The sequence below is a fragment of the Ascaphus truei genome, chromosome 6 (genome assembly GCF_040206685.1).
Source record: "Ascaphus truei isolate aAscTru1 chromosome 6, aAscTru1.hap1, whole genome shotgun sequence".
NCBI classification, from domain to species: domain Eukaryota; kingdom Metazoa; phylum Chordata; class Amphibia; order Anura; family Ascaphidae; genus Ascaphus; species Ascaphus truei.
This window is the reverse complement of record NC_134488.1, coordinates 90,332,933-90,356,930: the sequence shown is the minus strand read 5'-3', so window position 1 is coordinate 90,356,930 and position 23,998 is coordinate 90,332,933. Positions and strand designations below refer to the sequence as shown.

The window sequence follows — 23,998 nt, the reverse complement described above, 5'->3', positions numbered from 1 at the left end:
TAGCTAAATGCATATACATGATACAGAAAGTACATATATGTAACATTTGTGTTTAAACCAATATGTTGGGTTTTTAGTTCAAATAATTATAGGAAGATTGAGGTAGCCACATCTTATGAGAGATGTCAGCAAATATACATACCATGATCAGTCATACTGGAGATATACCTATAATGCAAAGGAACAATATATAAATTGCAAACATTGACATGCCATCTTCAGTACCGTAAACAACACAGCAAAGTGTGTATTTGGTGTTAAATGTGCAACACCATGTATATTTAATCACATTCAAAATGTAAATGAGCCTGGTGTACACATCATATGGATGTACATGTTACACTGCACCAATAACATTGTATGTAAGCATACTAGAAGCATGAATGAGTATGGGCATAATATGTGTATTGTGTTAGCATAAGGAACAACACAATGCTAAAATATTAGTGCTTTGTTACCCCAGTTGTATTCACATACACACAACTAAAGTACAATTGAAGAGGGATTATATAACCTGTGCAACAATAACATACCGGTGCCACATCCCTTTGTGCACACAGCAGAGAAAAGAAAGGTGTGCAACCCATATTCATCTGTGTCCTAACAGAAGGTTATATAAAAAAACATTATTGTTAAGATAACATAATGTAAGTATAAAAGTAGAACTTGGAACATATCTGTTTTTACTTACAAGAAAAAAATGAATTGATGAGATTCTGGCGTGTCTGGCCACCACTGGCTGTTTGTTCATTTTCAGCAGCTACATGGGTGGGATGCTCGTCTACCAAAGGCTCAGCTAGGTCTGATTGTACATTGTGCCTGAGTGCAACATTGTGCAAAATGCAACAGGCAAGGATAATATCAGAGACTTTTTGAGGCTTGTATAGAAGAGCCCCACCAGTTCTGTCCAGACACCTAAATCTGGTCTTGAGTAGGCCAAATGTCCTCTCTATAACAGATCTTGTAGATATATGGGCTGCATTGTACCTCTCCTCTGCTTCAGTTTGAGGGTTTAGCACCGGAGTCAAGAGCCACGGCCTAATTCCGTATCCTGAGTCACCTATAATGAATGGAGCACACATAAGCTGACATTAGTGATCAAATGGTACAATGCCAACATTCCTAAATAAAAATGTGTTTTGTGTTATAACATGTAAATGTGTACTCACCCAGCAGCCAACCATATTCAAAATGTCCCTCTTCGAACGCATGGAAGACTGAAGAGTTCCTCAGGATAGAGGAATCGTGACTGGAACCAGGGAATTTGGGTACCACATGCATTATCCTCATCGTCGCATCACATACCACCTGTACATTGAGTGAATGGTAGTGCTTCCGATTGCGGTACACATGCTCACTCTGACTAGGTGCAATCAAAGCAACATGTGTGCAATCGATTGCACCCAGCACACATGGTATCCCTGCTATATTATAAAAGCCAGTCCTGACTTCCAGCCACTCTGTCGCCTCTGTAGGAAAATGAATATAATTCCTAGCGCGTCTATTGAGTGCATAGAGAAACTGGGTCAAGGCCCGCGAGAATGTAGATTGCGAGACCCCGCCCACTATGCCCACAGTTGTCTGGTATGACGCGGAAGCAAGATAATGTAATGAGCACAGCATTTTAACAAGCCCAGGGACTGCACGACCTCTGGCTGTGAAAAAATCTAAATCTCCCCTTTACTCCTGATAAAGAGCTAAGATTGCTGCTGAACTCAAACGATAGCGACTTACAATCTCCTCCTCACTCATCCCATCTAACAGGGTTCTCTCCCTGTACAGACGCGGACGAGGCACAACTTGTCTCCTCTGTCTTCTCCTCTGATCTCCTGTCCCTCTCCCTGTCCCTCGGCCTGTCCCTCTCCCTGTCCCTGTCGTATCCGCGTCACTGTCCCTGTCACTGTCCCTCGGTGTGTCCCTACCTTGCCCTATATGATTGTCTTCATCATCAAGCATGTCATAGAAAAGAATGTTCCTCCGTCTCCTAAACAATCTCAACATTTTGAAATGAGTAGCTGTGAATGAGCAGGTAATGGGCGTCCTTTAAATAGGTATAATGATGTCAGGTGACATAGTAAAATGCAAGGTTTTACATGAACATAATAAAGTACTTGTGTGGCAAGCTGTGTGCAGTTGTTGTGTGTATTCTGCAGGGAATGATGATATTTGCCAATGATGTGACGTGATGCTTTGTAGAAACATTGCTTGCAAATAAATAGTTGCATGTGCAATGCATGTAAAACTTGTGAACGCAAGAGTCAGTCATGTAATGAGACAAAAAGGCTGAGATTGATGTGGGAAAAGTTTTGTGTAACATGTGTAATTAGCCATGTTATTGTGACATGTTGCCAACAATGAATAGTCGTGTGCATATGCATGCATTTGTGTAATGAGGATAGTTGCTATAGAATGAGTTTACAAGGTGTCCCAATGATGAATTACTGTACATGTGCGTATAAGTTAGGTTGAAGTGCTTGTAATGCAACGGTTATAATGTAAATATGCAATGTGATTGCGCGTCCAATAAGTGACGTCATGAAAATAGGGAGGACCAAACGTAGATGTAAACATGAGAATTTAGATGTACATGAACGTTTAAAGATGCGTGACACATTACAAGCATTGTGTAATGTAAAGGAACATGAATATACGGTGTATGTGTGACATGTGTGACATGTGTAACATCATGTAAACAATTGTCGATCAATGCAGTAAAATGTGTGCTATGATGTGAGGTTCTCCTTTAAGAGTTGAGTATAGTATTTTCCCTTGCCACATCATCACATGATGAGTAATGTGACCCGCAAATGCTGCAAACATGTAAAAGTATAATGTTATGCAAATAATACACGTCAGCCGTGACACAATGCAGGGAATGCCCCCCACACTGTAATGCAAATGACGTTTGTATTGTGAGCAATGAAACGTAAACAGTACTATACTGTTATACGTCCCCGCTCCATTGACTCCATTGATGTACAGAAGATTTTTTTTTTCTAAGTGCCGTTCCGGCAGCCTTAGCGATCGTTCTCCCGTCCAAACTGCCAACTTTAGTTGGCGGGAGAAATCGGCCATAACATCTCAATTTCGTAGTGCCGATCAGCCCCGATAAGCTGTTTTTTTTTGTTGAATCCAGCCAATTTAAAAAAGTGGCGATCAGTGGCGAAAACAGGCTTATCGGCAGCCGACTGGCCATAACAAAATAATCGGCTCCGAAACCTGGCGAAATCAAGCACTTATCGGCGCTTACTGAATCTCAAACCCAATTTTGGCTATAAAATGGTGATAATTCCCTTATCAACGCTTACTGCATGAGGCCCTATATCCAGCAGAATGAGGCACTTGCAAACTAGGGAAGTGTGTTTTGTTTACATATATTCAGTAATAGTTTCCCTTTGTAGAAGGGTGTAATATTTTATTTTTAAGATAGACACATATGCAAAGTTTACAATGATCTGCTTTAGATAGATGTATTCACAGGATAATGACCATGACTTTTAGCACACTGCTGTAAAGATGTGCAGGTTTGATTTGCTATCCTATTAGGGATTGTTTAAAAAAAAGATTGGCAGAATAAATATCTCACATAGACTGGATTAAATCTGTAAATAGTAATAAGAAAGGTTATTACTGTGCTGCTCGTGAAATAGTTACCCTATATTCATCAAAGTCCACTAGCTACTGTACACAACTGGGGCAAAAACATGTAAACAAATGTAAAAACAATTCAAAACAAGGAAGGACAAGCACTTCAGTTTTGCACTCATGATCTGAAATTACTTTTGCACCAGGTTTTTCAGCCGGAAGACTTTAAGAAATGACCCCCTATGTCCTTTATATAGTAGTGTCCATTTATCAATAGCCTTCCCTTTACTTAAAAATATGCCCAACGCTTTTCCAGTTTTTTCTGACATATCGTCCCTTTTAAATAGCATTGGTTATGGGACATTTGTTCATCTGAAATGATGGAACCAATCAGTGCAGAGCAGCCTTTCCTAAAAACAACCTACTGCTAACATTTTTACTTCTCATCCTCAGGACCCCGCTGTCTACATGGAAGATAATGAGGATTATGCTGCAAAGCAAATCTGGAGCAAAATTGATGCAAACTGCCTCATTTTTATCCTATGCGTCTTTTTGTGTCAATGTTTCAAGGTCTCTTGCTCCAAGTTTTGAGTAATGTGTACATCATTTTGCAATTTGGGGAGTGTCAATTGGAGGAGTTAGGGACGAATTATATGGCGCACAAATTATAATTTGACGGATCAAACTCTGTGTCTCAGTGCTTCCCTTTTTTATATTGTATTTAGATTAAAAAAAATATTCACCAGTTCTGAAGTGGAGTAAAGTTTCCTGGCTAACAATATCCATCAAATGTAAGAGACACAAATTCAAACAGAAAATGGAGCAATGAGCCAAAACAAACTTCTTTACATGGATACTTCTCCCCCATTGAGTGTCAGCCTTTGTGCCTCCCCCCTTAGAAAAACACCCACCTGAAGAAGGGACTTAAGTGGTCTATTTTCTTAGTATACTGTAGGTGAGTTTGAAGGGCAAAGTACAAACTCTCCTGAAACTCATGCAGTTTAACCCCGATCTATGAGACTGAATGTGAAGCGAGAAACAAGGAAGACCTCATTTCCACTTCTACCTCTGGTTCTGGAGAATGTTCTCATGGCATTTCCCTCAATGGCAGCGAGTGAGTCGGTGGTTGGAGCACAATGATATTTGATGAATTGTAAGTTATAGATGCTCTATGTCAGAAGTTCCCAAACATTTTCCTCGTGGGCTTCTTGAAAACTTCGAGGATTTCGGCAGACCACTTAATGATCTTTCTGCATTTTGTTTAAACTATTGTAAAGCGCAATGCTAAAAATGCCATTTCAGATTTTTAATGCGATGGGTGTGCTTGTTGTTTTGAGCAAAGTTGAGTGAGGTGGGTGTTATATTTGTTAACTTTTACATCAGATTTAACTTTCATCCTGCTTTTGTATTTGGTCTTCTGGGCAATAAGTAATGAAAATCCGGACTCACATAGGTAGGTAGTAGCAAATGGCATCAGAAAAGATACTGCTTTGTCTGCAAGTTCTGGGTACTCGTCGGTTCTTTGAAGCCAAAACCCAATTACAGAATGTTTTTTAAATACTGACCGTAATGATTCGTCGCATGAAAGCTCCAACAAACACTCTTGTGCTTTACTAGAAAAATCAGAGGGAGGCTCACATATTATAATTTCGAATGGATTACGTATCAGTTGTTCGGTTCAGTTTAAGACTGGAATCTAATCCCATTGTCGGAAATGCAGTGACAATCCTTTTCTACGAGACTAGCAAACAAGTGACATTTCTTTATCATTGCGTTAATTTTGTCTCACACATTGAATAGTCACTGAAACTCCCTGCAACCAGCATTCAACACATTTAGGTGTGTGAATATATCTGCGAGGTTGTCCAATTGCAAGAGCCCGGATACATTTTCATTACAGCTTGTAAATTGGAATGAATTGTCTGATAGAAACATCTGTACTTCTGAATATAGCTCAAAGAAACGAGTAAGTATTTTACTTGTTGACAACCACTGCACTTCTGTATGAAGTTGTACATGCGCACTACCCATTTCATTACACAGTACACAAAAATGTATTTAATTCGTAGGTCTAGTTTTCATGAAATGAACAGTTTTTACAGCGGACTCCAAAACATTCTTCAGCTACAGTACAGCCGCCTGGCATTAGGAGCCACTTCATGGGTGCCCACTGTGTCTTCCTGTCATTGCTCGTGCACTGTCATTATATGTTCCAATGTAACGCTGCTTGGTAAGGCTGGATCCATGGTGAGCGCACACTCGCGACCATGTGCGTAACATCACCAGCATTTTAGCTGCAGTGATTTGTGGCCTGGGTAGAAGTGATGGGGAAGCGTGTCCGGGGGCGTGTCGGGGGCCGTGGCCGTGACGTCACAGAGCTGGTTGGCCTAACCAGCTCTGTGACGTCACGGCCCCCGACACGCACCCGGACACGCTTCCCATCACATCTACCCAGGCCACAAATCACTGCAGCTAAAATGCTGGTGATGCTACGAACCATTGGGCGAACCGCTCATGTGACCTGGCCATCACGCCACAGAATCAAATTGATCTGATTCTTCATGCACCACGTGCCCCATTGCTGTCTATGGCCAACATCAATGCCTTAAGGCATTTTAATCGCGTCGCACGCGCACTCCTCCCCGTGGTCTCGCTGACCATCGACACGGCCTAATACTGTGTGTCCCCCATAAGTAAGGGAGATCTGTAGATACATGGTATGATTGTGGTGCTGGGTAGCTCATCTGTGGTATTCCAGGAGGCCTGAGTCTCTGCAGATGGTAGAAGGAGCAGCAACAGGACAGGCTTTTGTGTTCGTTGGTACAGCACCTCCATCCTGCAGGGTTCTGCCAGAGGCAGGGAGTATTCCCTACAGGAACCCCTTCAAGTAATTCACACTCAGGCAAGGGAACAGTTCACCATTTATTGGCAGGCCAGTCCTGATCCTTCCTTCTCATACAAGAGAGATACTTGCGTGAGGCCCCTGCGGCTAGTCTCTACCCCCTTGCCCACTGATGGGGCAAGGTAGAAATATTGTCCAACTCCCCAAAGAGCAGGCTACACTGGAACACACTAAATTTGGTCTGCAGCTGTCTTTTATACCAGGGGAGGGTCCCACTCCTAAGCCCTGGTAAAATGGGCAGCACTCCTCCAGTGAGCCCAACCCCCAGGCACATGCTCCAATAGCTTCTGACTGCACCTGGAAACCGATACAAATTAACTCCTGACATAAGGAACTACCATGCCGGCCCATGTGAGAGGGATTTAACCCTAACACTGCCTGCACCTTACCAGGACTTACAATGCTAGGGCCAGGAAACACATAGCCAGGGGCACTACGCTACATATGTAACAAGATTTGCCACATTAGCAATGTCAGTAATCTCGGCTAAATGCAAGACAAAGTTCCTGCTATTGTCACACGTTTTATAAGAATGCCTTTAAAATTAGCTGCCATATTTTGAAATCTGTGTGATACGGTAGAAAGAGGTACACAATATAAATAGTTTTGCTGTCTTCTCTCACACATTATAAACACAAGTTCTTTAGCTGCAGGCAGAATAAGTTCTTCCCCAATAGTTTTGAGCCTTCCCTGCTTTGGCAATAAAAAGACTTCAATAGTATAAAGCTTCCAGCACTTTCTCAGTTACTGATGCATGAGCAAACAAAGGTTACTTTCCCTTGTTCTAGCTCATTCAGTTTGCACTTAAACAATTCTGGAGCCTCGTCTTTGAAAGCAGCATGATTTGTCTGTAAATGACGCCTAAGATTTACAGGTTTCAAGCTTTCATTAGCCAGCACTGCTAATTTTTTTCTCTTTTTTTTCTTGAGGTCTTAGTCCAACAGAAGAAGTTTCAAGCATATCCCTCTACATCCTTGCCTCAGCGCCAGAAGAGGTTGCCTTGTTCCAAGAAAGTAATGTAAGTTGATAAGAAAGCAGGGGGAAGTGATAGGTTAAGGTACGTGGCTCTCTGAAGAACGTAACAGAAGGTGGAGAAGTTGGAAAGAGGAGGTAACTATAGAGGACAGAGATCAGTATGAATAGGAAGAGGAAGAGGAAAATAAAGAAGAAAGTAATGTAAGTGGACAAGAAAGCAGGGGGAAGTGCTAGATTAGGGGAAAAGGATAGGAGAAGAAAGTAATAGAAGGTGATGCAGTTGGGAAAGCAGAGATAGCCATAAAGGACAGAGTTCAGCAAGAATAGGAAGAGGTAGAGGAAAGTGAAGAAGAAGGCAACGTAAGTTAACAAGATAGCAGGGGGAGGCGCTAGACAAAAAGATAAGCGTTGATTAGGAAAAAGGAAAGTAGGATTAAATAATCAAAGAACTAAAAAAAGCACGCAGGGATCTGCAACACCATCCTCCATTTATATACAAAACGAGGGGCAACACATAACCGTAGAGATGGGGGAAGAGGAAAGTCAAGGTTCAGGGAAATACACGGGGCACAGAACTTGTTACACGAAAACGTTATTCGTTTCGTTCATAGCTAATATAGGAGGGGGACCGGGCGACAGGGTTTGCGCCTGCTCCAGATCCCGCATGGGCCGACCGCCGGAAGGGGGAAAGACTCCAACCCCTGTGGCCGGCGAAGTCCCTTGGAGGGGTACACCAGTGAGGGAAGGGGGGAGGCGGATGGGGAGGGAACGCCTAGCCGCCTACACTGGATACCCAAGGGCGTGGGTCCCACAGCCAGGGTACTGGTACCAGGGTTCTGGGATCTTTGTTTTGATGTTTGATATATGTTTGTCTAGATGTTTCCCCCCCCTCCCGTTTTCGTATCTACCCTCCCTTAGCACACACAACTACTGGAGAGGAAGGATCGGCAGATCAGCAGCAGAAGAGGGAGCAGTCATATCGTCAGCCAGCCCACAAGACCCAGACCACGAAGCAGTCACCCAACACACTCACGATGTGTAAAGAACTAACAATGATATCACATAATGTCAAAGGATTTAACAGTCCAGTCAAACGTAGAATTGCTTTCAAGGAATATAATCGGCTAAAAGCTGACATAATCTTCCTACAGGAAACCCACTTTTCACGCACTAATCACCCTAAATATCTGGATCGACATTATAGAACATTCTATCTAGCCTCGGCTACCGCCAAAAAAAGAGGAGTAGCTATTCTAATACACAATAATCTTGCGTTAACCATAAACAAACATTGTCTAGATCCTGAGGGTAGATTCCTCATCCTAATTGGTATGATACAGAGCCAACCTCTGACTTTGGTATCAGTATATGCCCCATGTGACAAGAGCTCAGCATTCTTTACACAGCTTTTCAACAAAATACACAGTGTCGCGCAGGGACATATCTTCCTGGCAGGCGATCTCAATCGTACACTAGACCCCGACCTCGACAGATGTACAGGACTTAACCCATCCCACAAACAGGACGTACTAACCATACATAAGGGCCTGCAGGACTGCCAGCTGATAGACGTCTGGCGGGAACAGCACCCAGATGCACGGGAATATACTTTTTTTCCCACCCGCATAACCGTTACAGTCGGATAGATTACCTCCTAGTATCGAATAGAGTGGTCCCAGTGGTTGGTCACACCGAGATACACGGAATCTCCTGGTCCGACCACGCACAAGTAGAGCTGAGGTGCACGTTAGATATGCTAGACAGACCTGGAGCAAATTGGAAGCTCAACGAGCACCTCCTAAAATGCCCAGCAACCGAAAAGGAAATTGGCGAACAGATTAAAGAATATTTCCGGGAAAACACAGGCAGTGTGACATCACAGTCCACACTCTGGGAGGCCCATAAGGCTACCATGAGGGGGACTTTGATGGCCATAGCAGGCAAAACGGAAAAGAGAGAAGGAGGCGAAAATAAAAGATCTGCAGATGAAACTGGCACACCTCACTGCTCAGCACAAAATTAGCAAGAATCAGTCCGTATGGAAGGAACTGAATGATACTAAAACTAAACTTAATCTGGTGCTGTCCTCCCAGGCCGAAAAGGAGTTAGCATGGTCAAAGCGCAGATTCTATGAGAAAGCCAACAAGCCAGATACCCTACTAGCCAATAAGCTCAGAAACAAGCTTCCAACTTTTCATATCGCGTCCATTAAATCCCAAGGGGGGGACCTTACTTCCGATCCTAGACAAATAGTGGAAGTGTTTAAGAATTACTACGCATCACTATATGACGGGGATAAGGTCAGCCACAACCAAAAGACCGCGGTAACACTAAAAAATGTCTTAAAGGAGGCGAATTTGCCTACCTTGAGCAGGGAGGATAGGGAGACACTGCAGAGCGACTTTACCCAACCCTTAAACCAGCCAAAGCCCCTGGCCCAGACGGATTTTCAAATTTATATTATAAGAAATTTGTTAAGATTCTGGCTCCCCACTTGCTGACATTATTTAATGGTATTTTAGCAGGATCGCCCTTCCCGACAACGGTTGCTCCAAGCGTGATTCTCGTTGATCCACAAACCCGGTAAGGACCCGGCAGACTATAAGAGCTACCGGCCAATATCCCTGATTAATTCGGATACTAAAATCTTCTCTAAATTAATAGCTAACAGGGTGGGCATTGTCCTTCCGGAGCTGATTCATTCGGATCAAGTAGGCTTTATTGGGGGCAGACAGGCAGCAGACAATACCAGACGGATTGTAGATCTGATCGATTTGGCAAAAAAGAAAAATATTCCGTCTATGGTGTTGAATCTGGATGCCGAAAAAGCCTTTGATAGGGTTGATTGGCCCTACCTCAGAGAGACGATGGGAGCATTTGGGTTCAAAGGGCACCTCCTAGAGGCAATACTAGCCCTCTATAAAGGTCCCACGGTAAGGGTGCGACACCAGGGTTTCCCCTCTGAGATATTCAACATTTGTAGCGGGACAAGACAAGGATGCCCACTATCTCCGTTGTTATTTGCTCTCTGTATAGAACCATTAGCGGCCCATATCAGATTATGTCCAGATATAACAGGGATAGAAATAGGAGAACAGGAGCACAAGGTGGCGTTATATGCGGATGACGTAATTTTGACGTTATCAAAACCCCTCACCTCCCTGCCCAATGTCTTTGCGATTTTGGGAACTTTCCACATGGTATCTGGATTTAAGATTAATCAGACCAAGTCGGAAGCTCTTAACATCAACTTACCCAAGCCGGTCGAAAAACTGATAGAACTCAATTTCAATTTCAAATGGCAACCCTCCACCATTAAATATTTAGGGGTATATATCACAAGGGAGTACAACACTTTATACAAAGCTAACTACCCCAGAATAATGAAGAAACTGAAGGAGGATCTCAGGATTTGGGCGGGCTATGGTATATCTTGGTTTGGGAGGATTAACAGTGTTAAAATGAACCTGTTACCCAAACTATTATATCTGTTTCAAGCTCTTCCAATACCGCTTATACGAGCTGAGGTCCTAGCACTCCAGGCTCACATTATTCAATTTATTTGGAACAAAAAAAGCCCACGAATTGCGAAAACCATACTGACAAAACCAGTGACGAGAGGAGGGTTATCGGTACCTTGCTTGTTGGCATATTATAAGGCGGCACAATTATGCCAAATTGTCCAATGGCACTCGAACCCAACAAAGAGAAGATGGGTGGCCCTAGAAACAGAATGTTGCGCACCGGTAAAACTTCATGATCTGATCTGGCTTCCAAAACAGTGTAAGAAATTATTAGGGTCGCCACTCTGCGCAGTTGCGAACTCGCTGGCGGTCTGGGAGTCTTCTAAATTTAAAGCTAAATTAACCACACAGCAGTCATTGATGACACCCCTAGTGGGGAATCCGGATTTTGCTCCAGGGCTGTTAGGTGACAAATTTGTAAAGTGGACACAGGCGGGGTATCTAAGATTGAAAGACCTGGAAGGAAGTAAATTTATCAAGACGTTCGATATGATTAAGGATGAGAAAAAGCTACCCAACACCGAACTATTTAGATTCCTCCAGGTCAGGGCATTCTATAATAAATTCCCGGTTCGTCCCGCACGAACCAATTTTGAACAGCTGTGCTCCAGAGCAATGGACACAAGGGGACTAACCTCTAGGATGTATAGGGAGGTGATCTGTCCGGAGACTTCGGAGGCCCTTCAACTGAAATATATGCGACAGTGGGAGACAGATTTAGGGGAGACATTAGAGGACGAGGAATGGGACCAAATATTGCAAGCGGCAGCCAAATGCTCAATATGTGCCACGTTAAGGGAGAACGCATATAAAGTTCTCATGCAGTGGTACCATACCCCATTGAAATTATCTAAATTTGTGAGAGGCTACTCCTCGCTCTGCCCAAAACAGTGCGGGAAGTGACTGACTTAAAACATATGCTGTGGTCCTTCCCGAAAGTGGTCCCGATTTGGGAATCTATTAGAGACTGGCTACAAAGGATCCTCAATTTGGAGGTCTCCCTGGACCCGTGGCTGTTCCTAGTGGACAGACGGCCTCAGGGAGTGTCCAATGCGACACACAAATTGGTTATGCATTTTGCAACCGCCACAAGGTGCGAGATCGCAGCAATGTGGAAACAACAGGAATTACCAACCATACCCAAAATCAGGAACAGAATTTGGCATGTTTGCCAGATGGAACAGTTGACGAGTTGGGTCAACGACTCTGGCTCCAAATTTCTAAAAATATGGGCCCCATGGTTAGCCCAAACAGACATCCCGGGGGTGGACGCCGCCACTATTTTGCACTGATAAGAGTAGGTGCGTTCTCCTTTGACGGAGCAGACGGAGCAGACTTGACGATGACATAGAGACAGAGCGTAGAACGCCTTGGGCGGCCGCAAAAAGCCTGATGGATCCATACATTGAGGTGCAGTTCCTCCTTTCTGAAGAAGCAGTGTCAAGTGCCCCCCCCCCTCCCCTACCCTGGACCTATCCCAACACCCATTTGTGACCCATCCCAGTCCAGTTAGTCATGTATGTCCTTGTGGTGTGTTCAACCCGTGGCTTGTTAAGTTTGTCTGTTGTCTCGTCTAAATGTACGGTTCTGATGACAAAGTTACTTATTACGTAATGTATGCCAATAGGTGGTGATATTATGTATGCATTGTAATACCAAATAAAAATGAAAGTTATAAAAAAAAAAAAAAAATCGGATACCATCGGCATCCCATACAAAGCACACACAGAGCAGTCCAGATTGAACAAGGCACAGTATGGTTTCGTAACTGTGCATAACTGCACATGAAATGACTGAACACGACATGACTATTTGCACACAGCATACAATGCTTTTATACATGATTTTTTTAAATATTGGTGGTGATTAAATAAATATATAACAATTATGATTAAATACTGAAGTAAATTACATAGAAAACATATTTCTTTATGAGTTCTCTGTTGCTCTGCGCGGATCACCTGGATTGAGCTCACGGCCACAGTTTGGGAACCTCTGCTCTGTGTTATTTTAACAATATACTTATTGATACTTACCCTCGTTATGCTGTCTGTTTGTTTCACATATCAAGAAGATTGATAAATGTTTCTAAGAAACTGAGGAGATACATATAAAACAATACAGCCCATGTTAGTATTTACTATATACACACAAATAATAGCATTCGGCACAACAGAACAAATGGGGAGATGAGGTATGTATGAATAGTGTAGATATCTACACTATTCATACTTACCTCATCTCCCCATTTGTTCTGTTGCGCCGAATGCTATTATTTGTTTCTATATCGTGGTTTCCGTGTAAAACCAGCATTGTGGCTGCATAGATCGCAAATAGTTGACTTTATGTTCCTGCGCACTTAATATAGCAAGATATCTATATATATATATATATATATATATATATATATATATATATATATATATATACAGTGTTCGACAAACCTATACATTTGCTCGCCCCGGGCGAGTGGATTTAACCCCATTGGCGAGTAAATATTGGCCCAAGCAGCACACGTTTGGTACTAGTTGGCGAGTAGATTTTTTTTTTGTGGCGAGTAGATTTTTTGGTGATTTGTCAACCACTGTATATATATATATATATATATATATATATATATATATATACATATATATATATATATATATATACTGTATATATATGAAAAACAGAAAGAAGCGCTGTGAATATATATATATAGATATATATATATATATATATATATATATATATATATATATATATATATATATATATATATATATATATAACCAGAATGGTCTAATTATCTGCACCAGACAAAATAAATGCAAAAGTACAGGGTGTTTATTGATCCATAACACACAAGAGCCCAGCTGAAGAAGGTCCTTTTTGGGAACCAAAACGTTGGGCTCCTGTGTGTGTCTTATAGGTCAATAAACACCCTGTATTTTTGCATTTATTTTGTCTGGTGCAGAAAATTTGACCATTCTGGTCTTTTCTTTAATTTGATTTAATTTTTTTTATCTGGCAGACACCCTCTGTAGGTTACTTAACACAGAGTGTGCAGCAGTTTCATAAATGCATATTATATATATATATATATATATATATATATATATATATATATATATATATATATATATATATATATAATATATAAAATTCATAAATACAGAAACACCTTAAGAAAACATTGTAAATGTTTAGTTGATTTAATCCACATTATTCACAGTGTATATCACATTAATAAATAAATAAAAAAAACATACCCAGAGCTTTGTTGCATTGAATTTGGTCCCAGAACTTATACGTACGTCCACATTTTCCTAATTCACATACACATGCTCCATCAATTATGTTGCAGCCGCTATTAAAGCATTTTGTCTTGTAATACTTTTCATAAAATTCTTTATTGAAAGACACAAGAAAAGGGTAATTAGCGGTGATCATGTTTGGGTACTGAGTTATAAGCCAGAATATCAGATATGAGTACAGTACTCTGATTTATACAATATTGCATAAACTGGTATATTTAATATAGCATTTATTATGTATTCAAATGTATTTGGATACAAAATTGCTCAATTGCATTTCTTTGTCCGTGTGGTTTACCCTAATAAACTTGCAGGAAAAATACAATGCTTCTAAGGTCAAGAAATCAGCCAAATCTGTACATTGTCGTCTTCCCGGCAAGGGGAGCGCTGATTCCTTCTGGTAAAAGTAGGCGAGAAGAAAAGAGAGAGCGCACAATGACTCCTGACGAAGCCATTGTGAAACGCGTTTAATCAGCTGTTTGGGGAACCACAGAGGGTCGTTACGGGAAGGTGCTGGCAGACGGCTGAAGCCAAACAACCGGGGAAGCTGCTTCCGCCCTCAGTAGAATCATCACAGGGCGATACGTAGGTGTGACGCACGCGGAAGCAGACGAGGCCGCAAGCTGACCGGCGTTTACCTCCAGAGATCTGCGATTCTCTCCCACAAATTTTCCTTGATTTTAAAATGTGAGTGAATGATTCATATTTGTATGTGTGCAATATACCCGAATTTTATCACACTATTGTGCGCTCTCTCTTTTCTTGTATTCCCTGGGAGGAATATACAGTATAAGGTTTTTTCTTACTGACAACCATCCATACACCACCATTTAAAGACTTCCACTTTTGAGGGTACATACAAGGGCTCCCATCAGAGAGAGATGGATCTCTGATACGCCTACTTTTACCAGAAGGAATCTGTGAGTGAGACTGACACAGTTTTTTGGATTAGAATATATATTTTCTTTGCAATCTGCACTATATTTGTATTTTTCATTTTCACATGTACCATCTCAAGGTCAACAGCGCTCCCCTTGCCGGGAAGACAACGTACTACTTTTGGGGCCATTGAACAGTCCATCATAAGGGTGTAGAGCTGCTGTTTTAATCTCTTTATATTTCATTTGATACTACTGCACTGTTTATTCACTTGGGGGTGAAGGTTATATGTTCACATTTATCACGTTCATCATATTTAAAATATTTATTAGTAGGATTTCACTATCATTTGGGTGTAATCACTATTAGGTTATTTGATAGAGTTATCACTTTAGAGTTAGACGTGCCCGGTCCCACTTTTTTGTTTGTAATTCTGTACATTCTCAAAAAGATGTTTCAATAAAAAGAAGTGTAAAAAAACATCCAATGTTTGCAAACACTATCAGAAAATGTGATAGCAATGGTATACTGTTACGCCTGTATGCCCGCAGACCTGGCTAGACCCCAGTACTGAGGTGGGAACGGTATTACACCACACACCCACAGCAGTGGGAGCAAGCCCGGAGTGTGGTATAGCGTTGCTGGGCCTGTAGAGAGAGTGGTTAACGATACTTGCAACGTCTGTTGGTGTACGCGTAAGAATGGTTGTGTCCGTGTGCCAATGTCCAGGGGTCCATAGAGTAGAGTCATCAGGGTGCAAAGCCAGGTCTGAGGATTCCAGAGATCAGCAAGGTAAAGTTCATAGCAAGGTTCAAGGGGTACAGAGAGCAGGATAGTCCAGGACAAGCAGGGGTCAAAGCCAGGGAAATCCAAAGTAAACACAGGAGCAGGATACAGCAGGGACACAGAGGGAGCACAGCATAGGTCAGCACACACAGGGAAGCAGGAACTATGCAGAGCGACGATAGAGAGGACAGACAGGGATTATAAAGGGAGACACACCAATAGGAGAGAGGGGAGGAGCAGAGAGAGAAGTGGGAGACAACAGGGATAGGTCAGGGAGAGAAGAGGAGGAGACAGAAGGGGCAGTCAGGGGAATGGCCTGTAGGAACTGGGAGGAGGAGTCAGGAACGTGGCAGGCCCGAAAAGAGGAGCGTGTGCGTGCACCCTCTGTAAGCTGAGGGTGCGCATGCACAGGTTGATACAGGGAGATGGCGCGGAGGGACCGGGAGGAGGAACCGGAAGGGTGACAGGACCCAGACGAGGAGCGTGTGCGCGCGCCCTCCACAAACTGAGGGAGCACCCCGATGGAGGAAGGCAGAAGAGCAGACGGAGCCGCCAGGGAAGGTGAGGCACTAGCCGCGGGCAAAGCGGGTGTCTGGGAGCAGGGAGCATCAGTGCAGGAGCTCGGGGACCGTGTGGGCGTGTGGGACCTGCGGGGCATGCGCTGAAGCAGTGGGGTAGAGAGAGAGGTAGACGGAATGGGACAGGAGTGGGAAAGGGTAGAGGGATTGGAAGGAGATGGGACAGAGGGAGAGACAGAAGGGGAAGGAATCCCCTGAACCGTCACATATACTAAGGTTAAGCATACCATCATATGCTTGGTAAACAGAAGCCTGCCTAAGAGCTGAGAAAAATACAGTTTACTTCTGGAGGACCCCCTGGTTTTTGTTTATGAAAAATATCAAAATATTGGGTATTAGCTTTTAGTACAGCAAAGTCCTCTGGTGATCCCCATATCCACCCAATATTTATTCAATGTTTTGTGAAGTTTTAGGAGTATTTTACACACATAGCGCCCCAACATTACTGTTGGGGTAAAGTTTATATTAGGGTAAAATGTTACATATGGTAAGTTAATGCTGTATGTCCAATAGGTGGTCATTTAAAAAGTGTATTATTTTATTATTACTCGTTTATTTATAAAATCATAAAAATGCAGTAGCCCACAGTGTAGAATAATGCAAGTGTAAAACACATTACAGAAATATTACAATGTAGTGGTACGATTTGCAAAGAAGGTTCTTCTACAAAAAACACTAACATTCCAGAAATGAATGCAATGTTTCATAGTTAAAGACCATAGCAATGTGCTGCATGCAGAACATTCCTTAATTCTGTAGATAACAAGTTTAGGCTTTGGTCCCGCTGCGGCCGGCGGCGCGCGTGGCCGCGGTCCACCAATTGCCTGCCTCTGGTCTGGAGGTCCCCGCTGGCTCCTTCCGGCGTGGCTGACTGCGTGCTGTGACGCGTCAGCCACGCCGGAGCTACAAAGAGCTTGTGGTTTCGGCGAGTGCCGCGTCACGTGACACGCAAGGCAGCCAATCCGATTCCCCTCTCTTCTCCGATTCCCCCCCTGCTCCGATCAACCCCCCTGCTCAGATTTCCCCCTTCTGCTCCGATCCCCCTTCCGATTCCCCCGTGCTCCAATTCCCCCCTCTGCTCAGATTCCCCCCCTTGCTCTGATCCCCCTTCCGATTCCCCCGTGCTCCAATTCCCCCCTCTGCTCAGATTCCCCCCCCTGCTCTGATCCCCCTTCCGATTCCCCCGTGCTCCAATTCCCCCATCTGCTCAGATTTCGCCCCCTGCTCCGATCCCCCTTCCGATTCCCCTGTGCTCCGATTCACCCTCCCTGTGTGTGTGTGTGCGAGTGCCTGCGTGCCTGTGTGTGCGTGCGAGTGCCTGCGTGCCTGTGTGTGCGAAGGGCTGAAGGATGGTCCCGCCCCCTCACGTCATGGCCACACCCCCTCACGTCATGGCCGTACCCCCCACCCGTTTTGGCCACGCCCCCCACGCCGGAAAAAAATTCACTGCAGACCGCAGATGGCGGTGCGGTGAATTGCACGCGCCGCCGGCAAGCAAGGCGGCCGTGCGGGCGCGTGCAGCGGGGCCTTAGCCTTATTGTTAGGTTTGGGACCATATGCATAAACAAGTAACGTGGGTTTGCCCACCAGAGATGGTTTGGCTTCTCCTGTGATTGTTTGTGGATGCAATCTTGCTAAAGGAAAACTCTTAGGTGATTCCTTCAACTAGAGAATAAGCGGTATGTCATTTTTATATTCCATGCACTTGAATACTGCAGGCAAAATAATTAAATAGCTGAAAGGGCCACACTGTAAAGATTGTTAATGCAGATACTGATAACTCTCAATTTTTTTTTTTTTTACTAAACCAGATTTACAGTAGGGGTATCAAGAGCAAGTGTACTCCAGTTTTACTACAGGAAGGAAGCCTACCGGTTCAACAGATATATACCTCCAGCTTCAAATTTCAACAAGCAATGTCCCTGAGCAATGTCTTATTAACCCTTTGGCATGCACTGGGTAATACCTTGAATGAGGTGTCATGACTGTTAAGCCTTTGATAACCATAGCGGTCATAAACCCAGAGGGGTTTATAATTCTAGCCATTTATTTTCTATTATGCCAGGTGCATATTTCAAATCAATATACACCTGTATCTTTGATAGTGATGGTAGACATTCAGCACTTAACACCATTTCCCCCTCTTTTGATCAATTTTTTTTAAGCAAATTAGCTTTTTGTTAAAATTGTGCATAACCTAATTTTTTATTAAATACGGCAATATGCGTTTACATTTTGTAGGGGGAAGATTTAGTAAAAGAATTTGCGATGTCAAAGATGCTTTTTCTGAATTTATCGAACAGGGCCCTAAGTCACTTAAAATCTATGCAATCATGTTGCTAAGTAAATGTAAGACATTATTACACATGTAATATGTGTTCTGTATCATACCTTCATCATCACGATTGTTACATAGTTTAGCAGAAGAGAAACGGAAATTGTCGATACAGGTACGCTTGGTAACGCATTCACAAACACCGGTCGTGACATAACATCCCGATTGCACTGGGCAGATTTCATCATCATCCTCCCAAAGATCCTTATAGGGGTAACCCCTCAAATCTGTTTTGAAAAGAGAAGGTAAACATTCAATTTTAGTCTGATAGTGTTTCTCAACCAGGATAACGTCAGCTAGCGGTGCCTCAGACTAAGCTTAAGGGTCCCCTGTTATTTTATTGTATCCGCCTGAATGATATAATGTTTTCCTGCCCAAATGGCAATAAGGGGATTTATCGCAGGTTAAAATGACTGTATTACATTTGAAATAGTAGAAAATCAGAATTTTCAGGTCATGTATAATTAATTGCTTTTATACCTGTGTAGCCCAATGCCCCTGGCTATGTGTTTCCTGGCCCTAGCATTGTAAGTCCTGGTAAGGCGCAGGCAGTGTTAGGGTTAAATCCCTGTCACATGGGCCAGCATGTTAGTTCCTTAAGTCAGGAGTTCATTTGTATCAGTTTCCAGGTGCAGTCGGAAGCCGTTGGAGCAGGTGCCAGGGGGGGGAGGTGGGCTCACTGGAGGAGTGCTGCCCATTTTACCGGGGCTTAGTAGTGGGACCCTCCCCTGGTATAAAAGATGGCTCCAAACCAAATTGAATGTGTTCCAGTGTAGCCTGCTCCTTGGGGAGTTGGACAATATTTCTACCTTGCCCCATCAACGGGTGAGGGGGTTGAGACTAGCCTCAGGGGCCTCACGCTCCAGGGGGGCCTAGTCAGGGAGTGATCAGCATGCAAGCTGCGAGGGAAGTGTTCCAGGTTCTATGCTATGTGAGAAGTACCTCTCTTGCATGAGAAGAAAGGATCAGGACTGGCCTGCCAATAAATGGTGAACTGTTCCCTTGCCTGAGTGTGAATTACTTGAAGGGGTTCCTGTAGGGAATACTCCCTGCCTCTGGCAGAGCCCTGCAGGATGGAGGTGCTGTACCAATGAACCCAAAAGCCTGTCCTGTTGCTGCTCCCTCTTCCATCTGAGGAGACTCAGGCCTCCTGGAAGACCGCAGGTGAGCTACACCTGCAATGCTTTAACTCCTGCTCCAACTTTACACCCAGGAAATACATTACCCCTATTGTCCTGGAACAGGAATATCCATTTCTGCTCCCTCTGTTTCCAGCCCCCTATCATTTGCAGCTCTGCCTGCTAGCTGTATTTGGATGTCAGCTTTCCCTGCACCTTCACTTCTAGTGCAGATGGAATGGATACATTATGTTGCTTTTCTCCCTCCAGTCTGTCACACCCTGGTAGCCCCGGCAACATCTCCAGTCCTCCAAGTTAATGGACTATTCCATTCTACCCTGTCTGTTTTTACAGGTAGTTTAGCCCTGACCCTATTCCTGTGTTACAAGCAGTTCTCGCTTCCTTTTTCTTCCTGACACTGGCAGAGTGAGTACTCCTGCTATACCCCCCCCCCCCTTGGCAAAGCCATTTCCTTTTTACCTGCCTCTGATTATAAAGCACCCACAGAGAAGCAATCTCTCATCACACCGTACCATCCACACGTGCCTGTATATGATTTATGCTTTTCCAATAAAGTAAGAAAATATAGCAGGACTTAGTGTGCTTTGGAAAAGAGGCTGAGTTAAAGCTAACTGGAGCTATTCGCACATCACACGTGACCCTGGTTCCAGGTTTTCTATGACATCAATAATTCTGTGTGTGGGAGAGAGACACGACCACAGCAGAGTTGGCTGCATACTATATCAGCACCTGTCACAGGCGGAGAGACACCCACTGAACCCCACATCCTTGTGTGTAACTGTTACCCATGTACTGTGTAATCATTATACCCTACCCCATGTTATTCATACTTTGGCAATACTGAAATGTTTTTTCGTCATGCCAACAAAGCTGATTTGATTTGAGAGAGAAGAGAAAGAACTGGTTGCACACTATATCGGCACCTGTCACAGGCTGAGAGACGCCCATTACACCCCACATCCCTATCTGTAACTGTGTACTGTGTAATCAGTATACCCTACCCCCTGTTATTAATGTACAGATGCAGCGGCTGTTATCTGAACATTTCACAATTTGTATTCCTGGGCATACCCAGGTCGTGCCGCATGATTTTTTCAAACTTTCCCGCGTTAAGATGCGTGTTTACTAGTGTTTTTACTAGTGCCGGCGCTGGCACATTGCTGGATTGGGATAGGTGTGACTGGTGTGATTGGCGGCATTCACGGCAGCGTTCACGGAAGAATAGCGAGTGAATGCCGCATGGAATACAGCAGTTCACAAACGGCTCAGTGAAATGTTCAGATAACGGCCGCTGCATCTGTACTGTGTAATTATTATACCCTACCCCCTATTATTCATGTACTGTGTAATCATTAAACCCGACCCCCTGTTATTGATTTACAGTGTAATCATTATACCCTACCCCCTGTTATGGATGTACTGTGTAATCATTAAACCCGACCCCCTGTTATTGATTTACAGTGTAATCATTATATCCTACCCCCTGTTATTGATGTACTGTGTAATCATTAAACCTGACCCCCTGTTATTGATTTACAGTGTAATCATTATACCCTACCCCCTGTTATTGATGTACTGTGTAATCATTATACCCTACTCAAGGTTATTCATGCTTTGACAATACTGAAATGTTCTTTCATCATGCCAATAAAGTTTATTTGATTTGAGAGAAAGAGAAGAGAGATGAACAATAGGAGAAAGCGAGATGGAGGGAGAGGAGTCAGAGGAGAAAAGGTGAAAGAGAAAGAGAGAACGAGAAAGAAATCGAGAGAAAGAGAGAGAGAACGATGACATCCTATGACCCATTCACTTGACTGTTCCAAAGGTATCATATGAAATGAGTAACTATGGGTCATTATGCATTGTCGTTTTCATTAAATACAAGCAAGATATAAAAATGTATCTTATTGAGTGGTATTTTTAAAATGGCCCATCATTTTGAATGTGCACCTGATTTTCCCTGTAATGTTTTCTACATCTTATGCCAAATAAATGCGATTCTTTTGCTATGCTGGAATGTTTGTCTTCTATTATCTTAACAATATGAACCAACGTGAGGATATGGGGATTCTATGAAGATTACTTACAGCATCTTAAAGCTTTTGAAGATATCACCTTCAGTACTGTATAATCATGTTATAAGAAAACAACTTGTACACATCAATTGCTTATTTAGAATTCAATACAAGTTCTGCTAAAGTCAGGATTTGCCACTTAAGTATATAATAGGCTTCATAAGCATTTCACTGGTACAAATCCGAGATTCATCTGTAATTGGATTACAAGTTTGATACCTCTAAAGTCCTTATTAAATAACATTGAAGATTGTAAGCTCTTCGGGGCAGGGACACCCTTTCCTAATGTTACTGTCATGTCGGAAGCACTTTTTCCCATTATGTGTTATATTATTATGTCACGTGTATTACTGCTGTGAAGCGCTATGTACATAAATGGTGCTATATAAATAAAGATATACATACATACATGTAACATGGCCTGTAGTCATGTGTTACAATTCTACAACAAAATGCTGCAAACAGTTTTTTACCTAGCTATTGAGAAATACATTTTTCTTTGATTTTGTCATATTTTAATTTCAACATGTAACATCTGAGGCTCGATGGTGAAATAATTGAAAGAAAAAAAATGCAAAATGTCCTACTGAAGATGTTTCTTAAAACCTTCTTGGAGGGGTGTTATTTACTATCATAAAATATTCCCATTAGTTTCATGGTGAGGTATTGGAAATAAAGGGTTATATCTCTTTGTCTATTCCAGATTATATCTCTTTGTCTATTCCAGGAGTGCGCAAACTGGGGTGCGTAGGATTTTGTTGGGGGGGCACGGCGGTTGCTGCGGCCCGGTATTTAAGTTAAATGCCAGGGGTCCGCGCGAGGTCTCTGCAACCTCAATTTACCTGGGTTCTGTAGTCTTATGGACGTGTCGCCATGGCAACGCCACGGCATCACGCGACGTGTTGGGGCTGTCGGGGCTGTCGCACAGGGGGGCTGCAGCTCCAAAACATTGCACACCCCTGGTGTATTCTATAAGACTAAACACAAAAGTAGTTTCATTAATACATGGAAAGTTCCAAAGAATAGAAATCAGGGCTTGATAAATGGACCCTGTCATGTTTAATATCTTGTGTGGTAATGTCTAGAGCCCAGAAAGAAGAAACATTTTTTTTTTTTAAAAAAAGGTGTTTTGTAATTTGCCTTTTTGTATTAACGTGTACTTACATTTGCAAATCCCCATCATTGGGATTTCGACAAGTCCTGTCCCATTTATAGGTGCACATTTTAGGCTGCGATCACAATAGCCATGTTCCCAGTTCTCACCACCACAGGGTTCCCATTCTTGCTTGGCACAATGTTTGCAGCATCCACATGGATCTATAGCGTGTTGGCCAAGGCAACCAATTGGAGATGGGGGACATTTTCTTTCTTCACACGCAGTGCAATTGAATGCTAAAGGCAATCGAATCATGCAGGAGAAAATAAGTAACACAATAAACCCAAACCCCATTGTTACGTGAAAATGTTTTGGGAGCTGTTGTATTAACAAGAAAAACTGAGTTCTCTTACAGACTTCAGCAGCTACTTTGCCTCCTGGCTCTGCTTTTTGGATGAAGAGTTTTTTCTTTTCTTTATACTGTGTGTATTGTGACATTTAAAACAAACAATAAAGCTCATTGAACTTGGGCATACAAACTAACAAGAAAAAAGTTTCCATTCATCATTTTGCAGTGTCATTAAGAAAACCTAGTAGCAGTAGTACCAGAATTGTTTGTACATTTAATAAATACAATAACACTGTGAGAGCATATATAAGTGCAATGGTTCTAAAGCCTTGGACATCATTAATGAGTAAGTCACCTAATATTCTATTCTTACGCAAGGTAGGCGCATTCGTCTGTGTTCTAGAATTGGTTATTCCTAAAACTTAGTGTAGCTGTTGGACTGGAGTAGTGGTTTTAGCGCTTGGATTCCCCCCCTGCCC

At 42.9% G+C, this 23,998-nt stretch overlaps 1 protein-coding gene across 1 annotated transcript in view; it reads right to left on the bottom strand.

Moving 5' to 3' along the window:
- The window catches only part of LOC142497366 (cysteine-rich motor neuron 1 protein-like), a 34,163-nt gene extending 10,533 nt beyond the window's left edge, over window positions 1–23,630 (bottom strand). The window contains exons 1-3 of the mRNA XM_075605057.1: window positions 23,239–23,630; window positions 18,917–19,087; window positions 14,238–14,375 (exon numbers count right to left, since the gene is read on the bottom strand). Of these exons, the coding sequence (XP_075461172.1) occupies window positions 14,238–14,375; window positions 18,917–19,087; window positions 23,239–23,524 (595 nt within the window). The 5' untranslated portion in view covers window positions 23,525–23,630. The remainder of the gene's footprint in view (window positions 1–14,237; window positions 14,376–18,916; window positions 19,088–23,238) is intronic.
- Window positions 23,631–23,998: the final 368 nt, after the last annotated feature.